Here is a 12,803-nt window from a genome sequence, read left to right as displayed (position 1 = left end):
TGCCAGGACAAAGGTGGATAATGTGGAAAGATTTCATGCAATCCATGGACACCAGTGAAGATCACAAATCATTGAAGAAAAAAGGTTTAGAGCACTGTCTAGTGGATGACCCAACTCCCAATGTTAAAGTGCTTTGGATAGCACAAGGATTAAGATGCAGCCACTCCTCTCTATGACCCTCCACGGGCCTGGGCAACCCAAAAATCCACAACCCCTGTACAAGTGCATGTGACTAAAGCTTAAGCTCTTCTTCTTCCACTTTCGGCTTCTCCCATCAGGGGTCGCCACAGCGAACAAGTCGCATGGTAAATTTTGGCAATGTTTTACGCCGGATGCCCTTCCTGACGCAACCTTCTCTAACCGGGCTTGGAACCGGCAGAGGTAGAGAAGGGAACAGGGAGCAGCCTGGAGTCGAACCCGGGTTTCACGGATGGAAGGCGCCGCAAACCAGCACGAGCTAAACTGGCCCCCCTGACTAAAGCTTAAGCTAAATTCCTGTTTTTTTCTTGTTCAATTCTAGCCTTCTTAAGAGCAAATATTCAAGCTTTAATTCCTACATTTACACTGTGTTAATACTGATATCTCAAAATGGACATGCATTCAGTTTTTAATTAAAGGGAAATCATTTGGTGCGTGGTTGTTAATTATGCATGTTGCAGGACTCTTTACAGAGAACAAGACATTTCTATAGAAAGAGATTCACAAGCACTCAGCCGAGTGTCAGCTATCGGACTGCTCAACACGTTTTTACAAGCCGCTTCAGACGGCCGTGACTCACGAGGAGTAGAGTACAGACCGGAGAAATGCCATAGAGCAAACAGATCACGCCTAAGCTACTTCAAACCAGACATGAAGTACAGTGTCCTGTGAACTGAAAATACTTTGATGAAAGTAGCAAAGTTTAGGTTTGACCATATTAGCCCCTTTATGTCAATGGGCTTCATTCATCTGGAGCAGCTTCATCTGAAATCCATGAATTTTTCAGGAGGATTTTGAAATTAATTTCTCCTCTGAAATTTCTCCCAAACTGAGAGCAGAAAATTTAGAGGTGACAACTCTACGGTTAGTGTAGAGTCAAATACATTAACTGTACTGGAAGGCAGTATTCATTTTGATAAACTGACTGTATATAAGAAATGGATTAAGTGACTCCTCCCCCCTTGCGTTCCAAACAGGAAGTACCCGCTGGCTCCTAGAAGCCAAAATCCCACAGACTTCTAGAGAGGAATAAACAGCGGTTACTCAGTCATTCTATTGGTCAGATTTACCAGTCTTGATCTGAAACCATGTTTTAACATGTTCTTGTTAATCATCGTTTTTTTCATTATATTTTTTCTGTAGTCAAGTTATTTAAGTAATAAACTGACCAATCTGGATACAGCTGGATAGCTCTGATATTGATCACCATTTTCATTGCACCTGTAATGTTAGGTTGGGGGTTGAGGGGCTAGGAGGAGAGCATGTAAACAGAGAGCTCTTAGTAATGGGGAAGGTGTTGTTCTGCACCTTTTGTCCCTCCCAATACTCAGAGGCGAATTTATAATGAACTCCTGCTGCTCTGCAGAAACTAGTCAGAAAACAGCATAGTTGAAAATGGCATAAACATTATTAAAAGACCACTGGAAACGCTTTTATAATAGATCAAAAGATGATTGCAGTGGGACTAAAGAAAACTAAGAAATGTATGAGTTCACTTAAATGTGACATAAAAACTTAAAAAAACAAAACAAATGGAAAATGTTGACAGATGACACAGGTCAAGGCAAACAAATGATGTTGAATTCCCAAATTGTCCCAAAAGGTTCTTTTCTATTTAAAAAAAAACATTTACGGATGAGGCTCATGGAGCGTTTGCGTTCATCCAGAAAGGATAAAGATGAAGCCTGCGGACGTTCTTACTTGGATGTCATCAGATGTCAGGTGTCCTTTCATGTCGCTGTTCTTCTTTTTGGGTGGGGGCGGGGCCGGCTTGTGGGCGGGTGGGAGGTCAGTCCTGTTAAGAGAGTGAAAAGACAACATGACACTCAGCACCGCGAGGGATTGCCACTCTTTACGTCCCTCACCTTCTACAGCACTCTATAATGAGAGATCCTGCCTGCACTTGCCTTTTTCACTCTTTCCTTGGATTTTGATAGATCTCGTGTTGGTGGCTTTGTTGGAGCGGCAGCCATCTCTGCCCTTTGAAAGGCTCTCGCTGGAGAGACACTGTGCTAATGAGAATGGGCTGTAATTGGACACTGAGGTGAGGACATGGGAATGGAGGGGGTATAGGGGGGCAGGGAGAAGGGCATGTGTGAGTCAAGTCCTCATGGTGGACTGAGCCTCATCCAGGGCGCCAAATGGACGAACCCCCTACCTGCTAGGAAGCGGCTGTTTGTTTGACACAAAGTCCTGAGCTCAGCAGGCACCTTCTGCTCTCCGAAATGTTCTCAATCCCTGAATAAATAAACCCAAATCCCCAAAGCGTTCCACTCTTGTGGTGCTACACCTGGGAAACAACAAGGACTCATCAACTAGACACCTGTTCCCGCCATTTTCCCTTAAATCAACTCTGCATTTTTGCAGCAAACTCAAGATGCTCTCCAGCAACGGCAATAAATGGCAAAGAAGAAAGATGGCACTAACTGAGAACTTGATTGTGGAGAAGTCTGAGGAGCATCTGGATAATTATTTCAGACAGGAAAGCAGAAGGGTTGCTGCTACAGATTGGTTACAAAGAGCACCCCTTCCCCTCAAACATGCTGGCAGTCAGATGTCATCTGTCGCCCGCTGACATGATATTAGGAGTGATCAAAGATAATGAAGTGAAGCACAGACACCGAGCTGTGTACCTACACGCATTATCTCCGTCTCCTTCCGCCTCCCATTCGCGCTGGTTCACATCCTTATTGAATAACATGACCTTTCGGCAAGGCCACGCTGCTGCTTTAATGTGCAGAAAATTTGTGCATGAGTGCACCTCTTAACTCTTTCTTTCACGCTCATTATTTCCAGGCCGTATCACCTTGTCTCCAGACAGGGTTGCCGTGCCACCGCTGGATTCATGTGGCACCGCGCTCAAGCAGAGCTAATGCACAGAAGGCCGTGTGCAGTGCCGTGCCTCCATAACATAGCAATACCGTTACAGTTTCCCTGCAGAAGATAATTACGAGGCTTGTGCAGAGGTGAGCATCCTCACAATAAAAATCCTCCCTTTTTTTTTTTTTTCAAAGGAGTCTGACTGGATTCTGGTGTGTTTAAATAAAAAAAGACAACTGACAAGATAATTTCCTTTCTCATAATTTATGACATTAAACTAATTCAAACTACGAGAATAGAGGATGCTCTAGCTTCACCTTTTCTTTACCTTGCTCAGACATGACTAATGAACTTGTCAAAAGAGATGCATAATATTTACTGTTTTCAGGCAAATTATAGTGTTTTGACAGATTTATTCAAGGGAAAGAAAAATTATGCAGTATTTACGTAGGAGTCAACATTTCAATTCCAATCCACCAGCATTTGTTCTTTAACAGCTTACACTAGATTGAACGGAACGATTGCATTTCATTGTTCAGGTCGTTGGCGTGTTGGGGCCCCATATGCAGAGTGTTTTATTACATCCAACCGAACATAAAAATTTTCCCTCATCTCATGACTACCAGCCCAAGGCGTCCACGTTCTCCATGTCACACCTTGCATTTGTGATTGAATCCGCCGACATTTGTAATCATGTTACACACAAGCACACGCCTCAGGAGGCAGTGGGTGCACGCTGTGTGTTGTCGTCACTGTTTGGCACAATCGTGAAGAAAAAACAAAAAGTAGCAGCAGTTTTTGATGAGGGGCTATGTGTGCAGACAGATAGCATGGCTGGGGCTTCCGTGTCAGGACAAACGTACATCTTTTATGCTGTGAAACTGTGGTTGTGTTTCAACGCTATCACACAAACATTATTCTGGAAGATTTGATTAAAATGTATTGGCTGCTAGCATATATTAGAGATGGCTTTTGTGTATATAACAGAATTTTGGATTTGAAACGGAACCGCATGTCAAACTGTTGAACCCAATTGTGAGGAAAGTAAATGATTGTAAGATACACAAACCGAAGCAAAATCTGTGACCAAAAAACAAAAAAAATCAAAGGTTTGAACCGAATCATAGGGAAAGTAAATCTTTCCATCCATGTTGCATATTTGATCAAAACATGTAGTATCCAGTGCCTCAAAAAAACAAAAAACAAATTTACATTTTAAAAATTTGTAGCAAATTTCTAATTTTCCAGTTGTTGCCTCCTATGGTCCATTAATTTCTTGAACTAATAGGTAATGCTGCTCTTTCAAAGTTAAAAAAACATTTTATGTTTTTTTTTTCTCCACATTCTGATAATCTAAGGCTATGTTTTCTACTTCCTAACCCCTAAAAGACTATAAAGTTCGGCCCTGGATTTTATTGCAGTTCTAAAACATGCTCACTGCTTTCATTCTTTCTTTCTTTCATCAAATGTGATGTCACCCATTTGCTGAAGTAAAACCCTAAAACCAAAGATTGTATGAATCTTCTGGATTCTGATGATTGTACATTTAAATACATCTTTTTTCAAATAACAAATTGTTTGAATGCAATGCATTGTGGGCTATATTCACCAATCTAGTGAGCATTGATGCACATTTGTCTTTTGACTTCTGAGTAATATACAGGGCACTGGTTTTAGAATTGTAGATTCCCACACACTGTAAAAATGGCAAACGCCCTATTTTAAACTCAAACCTCCCTAGAATATAGTTATTTTATTGTCCATCAGTGTCCACTTTTTAGTTTTTATCAAAATTTGCCCCACATTTTCTTTTGAGATGTATTTCTGATTAGAAGTTGCAGCTTTTAGGCTGAATCAAATTATTCACAAAATAAGATGGTAATACAAATCCTATCTGACATGATTATTTTTTAAAAAGAACTCCTAATAAAAATGTATTAATATCGTATAATGAATAACATGTAGCCGAAGGGAGTATTTAAATATGCCCACAAGTTCTTTCACCCTTTAATACCAGCACTGGGGACAGGAAATAACACACTCTTCGAACTACCAGAACTTTTCGACCGTTGGGGCGTTAAACGTAAATCCACCAGATTCTAAAGTGGAGCTCTTTTCTGCTTTGCCCTGCATCAAAATGATTTGCTTTTTCGTTGATTGCACCAAACACTTGGCTACTGTAGAGTGTTTTGTATCTCTGGGTTCAGAATTCGTTGGTATTACGTTAATTGCATAAACGGTTGAAGAGTTGCGGTAATTCAAAGAACGCCAACACTGAAGCCAAAGCTGTGATTATTATAGAAAGGCTGGAAGGCTACTATGCTGTTTGTTTCGTCTTTATTCCAAAGCTTTGGAATGCTTTGGATTCCATCTTTTGAACCTTAAACCCCAAAACAAACCACTGTTGGTATGTTGAAAAATGACAGTGCAGGTTCTGTACAGATCTTTCTTTTTTTTTCCTTCTATATGGTGGTCTTGTAGAGCTCCTTCTAGTCTTCTTTTCCAGTTTTACCAAATCTAAGAAATCCTCCGACTTAACATAAATCTTGGTTTGGTTGAAACTTGAATGGAGGTGTACAAGATGTGCAGGAGATCTCCGATAATTGCGAGTGTCGATAAGACTATACAAGTCCCGATGAAGGCTGATTTCTTCAGGAAATGTTTGTATTGTCATTTTTGCATTACACGTTCCAGATTTATGTCTGCAGTCATCCTAATTAAGGCTTTTTTTCGTTTCAACCAGCGCTTCCGTTCGTCCTTAATGTTAGTTTGAAAAGTCATTAGTCAGACACAGCGGTGCTCAGCTTGATCACTTCATGAGCCTCTCAGCTGTGTGATGGTTGTGCGCTGAATGCGATGCTGGCAGCATGGGGGCATTGGCTCGGCAGACACAAATGAAAGCTGACAAGCACCACAAGCCTGTGGGGAGCAGAAAGCAGTGGGCAGGGAACCATAAGCTACATTCAAGTTTGCACAGTTTCCCACTCAGACATCCACCTTGAAGACCTTGCTCCTCCTCGCTCGGTTGGCTACAAAAGGCTCAGGACAGCTTAGGGGGAGATTTAAAGGGGATAGCGAGGAGAAAACATAACTAATCCTTAAACTGAGAAGAGTAATCTGTGAGGGAAGATTTACAGCAGAGGAAATGACTTTTTCAGGGCTCTCACAAATTTTTTCCTTTTTTTTTTTGCACCAGCAAGAGGTGTTTTTGTGCTCTGACAATCAGAGTTAAGATGTCCATCAGTGCGACAGTTTGAAAGGCCTCTTCCTGTCCTCTTGCACGGTGGGAGAAAGCAAAGTGTTGCATCCCCAGAAGCATTCGGATTAAGGAGCCGGAGTGTAACCACGCTCCGCTCGTGGACAGCAACATGGAGCTGATCCTCGCCGGCTCTCATTGATTTCTGTTGATCGCAATCTTATTTAGCAATTTAAATGCTAATGATACTTTTAATTGCAAGACGGGATAAATGCGATTTGATCTTTGGGAGGCAATTACTTTCATGCTTTGTCTGGCTCCGATCTTGCTCAGAAAGGCGGACAACAATTACTCTGCAGAGCTCAGCTTGCCTTCTTCTCTCAAAAGAGAAAAAAAAATAAAAAAGGAAACAAAGCAGCTTTTTTTCTTTTTGTTCTTTGACAAGTTTATCAAAAACTATTTCTGTTGCTGGAGGAAAGTTTGGTCGCTAAGAACATTTCACTTTACAATTATAAACACCGCCCCCCCCACCCAACACCCTGGGCAAGATTACCAATAAACACACACACACAGCTTTACAAAAAAATAAAAGCACCGAAATGTACGTTACTTCTAGAGACAGTTGTACTACATGGATAACAGTCTGTACAGAGAAAGCAAGCACCGTTTTACTGTGACAGCAACATGAAAGAATAGGAAATTCACAACTGTGACAGTCCATACTGAAGAATGATGACAATCCTACTTTGGTAACAGCTTCAAGCGAAAACGTGTCCAACATCAGATCATCGTTTATCACATTTAAAAACAAACCAAAAAAAAGGTCTTCAGACAGCAAAGACGAAAAGCAGGAAATCCACATGAAAAAAGCAAGTTTCCACAGTTCACTGCAGCTACATCCATCCATTTGTCCCAAAGGGTTGAAACCATCGGGGGCTTAAAAAGAAGGTAGCTGGACGACTGGCTCCACTTACCTTCTTTTAAGATCAAGAACTCAACGTTTAACATCCTTTTTTGTTTATATTATTCTGCATGTGGCTCTTCTCAGACAAAAACTGCTAGTGTTGTTATGTTATTAGGATGACACAGTCTGTCATCCTAATAGTAGGTTCATTTAAGCAGCAAGAAATCGTGAAAATCAACTTTAATGAATTTCTATAAATGTATTTGCTTTTAATTAAGGGGAAATAAGTATTTGAACCCTCTTGCTGGGAAGTCTTAGCACTTATCAGCAGCACAGAGATTAGACGTTTCTTGTATTTGATGAGCAGCTTTCTGCACATAACAGGAGGAATTCTGGTCCACTTTTCTTCGCAAGTGACTTCTAAATCAATAAGACTTGGCGGCAACTCTGAGTTTCAGCTCTTTCCATAGGTTTTCTTTTTACAGGTCTGAGGTCAAAAGACTGGCTGGTTTACTCCTCAATGAACTTGATATTCTGCATCTTCAACCATCCCTTGGTTGCCTTGGCTGTATGTTTTGTTGAAAGACCCATCCACCCCCATTTTAAGCCTCATGATGGAGGTAAGGAGGTTCTCGCTAAGGATCTGGCGGTACATGGCTCCGCCCATCCTTCCATCCACACGGTAAAGTAACCTTGTGCCGAAAAACACCCCCAAACCATAATGCTTCCACCTCCATGCTTGACAGGCAGCATTTCTCTTCCTCCATTGATGCCAAAGAGCTCAGCTTTGTTCTGATCTGACCACAGCACCTTCTCCCAATCACTCTAAATCATGAAGGTGTTCATTGGTAATTTTCAGGCAGGTCTGCACATGTGCCTTCTTATTAGCAGGGGGACTATACGAGCACTGCAAGGTGTTTACTAAAAGTTTTCTAGGTGACTGTGCTGCTTTGAGATCCTCCGGTCATGTTCTCACTGTTCTCACGGAAACCCCACCAGGTGAGATCTGGTTTGGAGCCTCAGACTTATGGGTGGATTTATTGTCATGTTCTTGTATTTTGGCACCAGCAGTTGTCACCTGAACCTCCAGCTTCTCGCTGAAGGTTTTGGAGTCCCTTTTGGTCTCATGCAGCTTTACCGTCCTCTCCCTTAAATCCACGGAATCTCTTTAGCCTTTCCCATGTTGGACAGTTTGGAGTCTGATTCTGTGGACAGGTGTCTTTTCTACAGGTGATTATCAGCAAGGTGATCAAATACTTGTTTCCTTTGCTGTGTTATTCTGAGAACAGCACCTTTGACAATGCCCATCAATTTTGATAATCAGTTGACCGTCGTGCCAGCGCAGCCCCTGGAAGAGGCCGCCGATTTACTGGGATTGACCAATTTCGAGTCGCATCTAGCTCTTCAATGCGAGGGCAAACAGAGGCGTGACTGGTGGTGCAGTCAGGCATGTTATCAAACGCTGAGCTTGATTAACAGCTCATCAACATGCAGAATTAAACAGTCTGGCTAAATGCTTCCCTGACATTAGACACTCGTATAATCCTTTTTTGCAGTGACTAAAGCAACGATCTGCATTCTGATTAGCAGGTAAAGAAAAAACACTTTTTTTTTCCTCATAAGACAGCAAACAGACACACAACGTTTGGATTTACATGTCACTATATTAGTGTTGCATGCTTGTGGGGAACAATAACACTTAGAGAACTGGCACAAACACAATTATTGTCATGCATATTTGATGGGAGTCGTGCATACAGACGGAGGGGAGACAGCAAGTCGGAGGGGAGAGGTTGGAGGATGTGGTCTGCTAACAAAGACATGGTTTTTGAGTGTTAGCTCATGTCAAACAAAGCAATTATGAGCATTGATATGAGTTTGACGCTTCATATTTTTGATCAAACAGAGTTGGATATTTGATTATCCCGATTTGAAATTTGATTCTTAATCTTGTTTGTTCATTAATCTGTGCGTACGAGGCAATTTCCTTGTTTAGAGTCCAGAGTTTCAACCTTTTTATCCTAGCTTTTCTCACAATGGTGTGCTCAGGTATGTCACTTGCAGGCCACCGTTACATGCAGGCAACAAAATAGAGGATTCAGGAGGGCAGGGGTCAGCGGGGGACAGACTGGGGTCAGGTGCCTCTACTTTCCTTGTGGGGGACTCTGGCTTCTCTGGAGCCTGTGTCACACAACTATCAGCAACAGCAGCAACAGCAATGCTGAGGGAGTGGAGCGGGAAACAGAGAGCAGTTACTTCAGACCGAGACAGAAAGATAGATTAGCAAAGAATGGGGTGGGGGGAGAAAGAGAAAAGAGACAGAAAGCAATGGGAGCGGTCAAACACTGTCATCTGTCTTAAAAAAGGTGGAAGCAGCGAGGATTTTGGGTTCCTATGGGCTCAGAGCCGGACCTGGACTATGTGCTGTTGTGTGGCAGGTGGTAGAACATGTTGGCCTTGTTAGTCGGGAAGCTAAAACACTTGTATGAATCTCATTATCTCTGCTGATAAAGGCTGGTGCGCACCCTTAGTGGGATTCTGCTCCCCTTCTGCCTCTGTTGTTTTGGTAATATTCCCAGCTCTTGCACACACACGCCATTCCCACAGGAATGGGGGGTTTGCATCTTGAATATTCAGCATACCCAAGAGCATCATGGAAACCTTGGCAACCAGCAAGCTGTCTTTCAAGAGCTGTGTTTTTGTTTTATATATTTTTTATTTATTTTTATTTTGTAAAAGCAATTAGCAGGACACAGCTTGTCCTTTTTCTTTCTTCATTGGACACAGATTAGTGACTAGTATTTTAAACAAAACTGTCGCTTTATTCACTTTTGGGATAGCAGAGGGAAACGTTTGGGGATTCTCACAGCTCTGTTTTTTTTTAGTTACAACAGAGTTACCCCCCCCCCCCCTTCTGTGTTTATGCAACAGCTGGCAATGGCGGATGACAATGTCTGCCAAATGAACATAATGTCAATGATAGTCAGGTTAAAACTGCTGTGGCCTCTGGTTCAGAGGATAACCCAATTACCTAACCGAGATAAACACAACGATGCATCCTCATCCCAGCATCTCAATTTATTTCATGAATTACTTGGTTGTTTGTATCAGAATTAGCGTTTTATAATAAATCAACTCCTAAAAGCTGATTTCCACCGGTCCGTCCGTGGTGTGTCTCTGTTGCGTTCAGACAAAAACACAAAACATTCATTAATCAGTTTGAATGTTTACATCGCCTCCGTCATGTCTGCGTCTGACGTCCGACCCACCGCTAAGCAAGCTATATGCAGGAGTTCCATTTCAGTTCATTAACGCGTCGATTTTATGGCGAAATATTAGAGAAATGGGGAACAGGTCCGGGTTTCAAAATAAAAACGTCTGTAATACTTTCAAAATAAAAATTCGTAAAATTGAAATTTATATTTACGGTAATGTGCCCAGACGATAACACAAGGTAACACTGCGGATAACACCGGCATTCAATTTCACCATTGATGAGGAAAGTTACATTTTTGAATGTACACAAACAGGAACGCCATGTCACAAAGCCACTGTGTACATTTTCCGCATTTTCTAAGTATGAAATTTCGCTTTTTCGTGATCCATGCGTGACAAATACAATTCACAAGTGTTTCTTGCATTCCTGATTGGATGATGTGCGCAGATGTCTGTCAAGGGTTTTGGCAGACGGGTCTTTACATGAATTTGGTTTGGAGTTAAACATTTTTCGTTGGTTGAGAATTACACAACTGATACATATTTTACGTAGTTTATGCACAATTATTGGGTAAGTCTCACACAATTGTGCATGCTTCTTGCAAGATATATACACAAATTTGTGGCTTTTAACGACCGTTCCACATATGTCCACTTATATCACGTTTAAAATATGTAATTAACACGTGAATCACTAATAAATTGCATATAAACAGTGCAATAATCATGCGCGATTCATATTGACTTACTTGTTCTTTGTGTAGGTTATTCGTACTTCTTCGGTGATTTTTATGTGGTTCATTCATGATACATCTGTGAAGATTTCACGTATAGACGATAACTTTTCTCACTTTTTTGACGAATATTCACGAATGACCAATTTTTATCCATGCAGTATGCGCAAAATGTTCGTAGTGGCAAATGGTGTATTCTTGGATAGCACTTTTCTACCTTCTTTGAAGGCCCAAAGTGCTTTACAGTCACAGTCCCATTCACACACTGACAGCGGCTCCGCTGCTAAACACTGGCACCAACCTTTGTCCAGAGGCAAGGTGGGGTTCAGTGTCTTGCCCAAGGACACTTCGACACATGGGCAGGCAAGACGGGAGTCGAACCTGCAATCTTGAAAGCATGGGTCGACCTCCCTACCGCTGCACCTCGACCACTGAGAGGGTGTGGGGCCTGATTGCTAAAGTTTTGGATGGCCGACTCGACACGGAGGTGGCAGGACAACCACCCCTCCGGAAGCCAGGGGGGCGGAACGATGGACTGGAGACGCAACGGAGACAGTGTAAACTAAGGGACAGTCGTGAAACGGACTCTTAACATGATGCAAGGGAGACACACGGCAAACAGAACAATGGAAATCTGGCGGATAGAATTCTGTGACTTTGCACTTGAAGTATCCTCTAAAATCCACCTCACTTCATGATAAAGCTATAAGTGTTTGAAAGTCCCTCCCCAGAAGAGGCAGCTGCAATCAGTCCTGATTAGAACAATGGACTTTTAATGGAAAATTGGTCCGGTAGAGCCTACATTCTAATCAGAAAACCCTCTTAATAGCCATAATCATTGATTCTATGTGCTCTAAGAGATGAAAACGATACTTCCTTCATTTTTTTTTCTATTCTAGAGTACAATTACAATATTTTTCACTAAAAGAAGTAAAGGAAATTAAATTATTGGCTCCCAGAGAAAATAAGACTAAGGGAGTCACACATTTTGTGGCTTCCACTCACAAGAAAGTGTGTCGTCCCTCTCGGAGCTGACGAGGGCGCACACCTAATCTCGCAGCCTGTCTACCCCCCAACAGCAATATTCTCAGGCACAGGTTCGGTACTCACAGGTCATTATCTGTCTCAGTGTGAGACTTGTGCTGCCGCCGATGAATCATGAAGACGGTAACAGCCACGCCAACGATGAGGCCGATGGCCACGACACCTCCAAGTACCCCGATAACACCACCTGGGGGACCCTGCGCCATTGGTTTCTCTGCAGGGGAGAGGAGAACAACAGCGTCAGGCTGCATTTCTCTGTGTCACATATTTCCACGATTGGACTGAATTCAAATTAATTTCTTTATTAAATTGAAATAGCTGAAAAGAAAAAAAACACAGCAGCCCCATATCCATAGTATTATGATGCTTTTGGCAAAATCTAATTGCAGCATTTTTCTCTACATGTGGTTTCTCTTTTTTCTTTTTTACAAAAGTGAAAATAAAATACCAGTAATAAATAAACAGTTGATGTTAAAAACTCAAAAGAACAATCAAATCAACATGGTAAAACATGCATACAACACTCCTGCTACTGGTGCAACCAAGACTTGATTTGCTTTTCAAAAAGCAAATCTTTAAATCAGTAGCTGCGTTTTCATTCACATATGAGCCAAACTTTATTGAACTTCTAGAAATGTCGAAAAAAAAAACACAACTTTGCAATTACACAAGTGTTGTGCTCAAATGTCCT

At 41.8% G+C, this 12,803-nt stretch overlaps 1 protein-coding gene across 8 annotated transcripts in view; it reads right to left on the bottom strand.

The window, feature by feature from the left end:
* Positions 1-12,803, bottom strand: part of nectin1b (nectin cell adhesion molecule 1b) — a 216,925-nt gene that overhangs the window by 45,183 nt on the left and 158,939 nt on the right. For 4 of the 8 annotated variants that reach the window (XM_078929723.1, XM_078929722.1, XM_078929724.1 and 1 more), the window contains exons 6-8: positions 12,179-12,326; positions 9,273-9,339; positions 1,900-1,995 (exon numbers count right to left, since the gene is read on the bottom strand). In XM_078929723.1, the coding sequence (XP_078785849.1) occupies positions 1,900-1,995; positions 9,273-9,339; positions 12,179-12,326 (311 nt within the window). The remainder of the gene's footprint in view (positions 1-1,899; positions 1,996-9,272; positions 9,340-12,178; positions 12,327-12,803) is intronic. The other 4 variants (XM_078929726.1, XM_078929725.1, XM_078929727.1 and 1 more) reach the window with 1 other exon arrangement.

This window comes from Oryzias latipes, chromosome 13, assembly GCF_053564925.1.
Source record: "Oryzias latipes strain Hd-rR chromosome 13, Olatipes_Hd-rR_3.1".
NCBI lineage: Eukaryota > Metazoa > Chordata > Actinopteri > Beloniformes > Adrianichthyidae > Oryzias > Oryzias latipes.
This window is presented reverse-complemented; position numbering and strand designations above follow the sequence as displayed.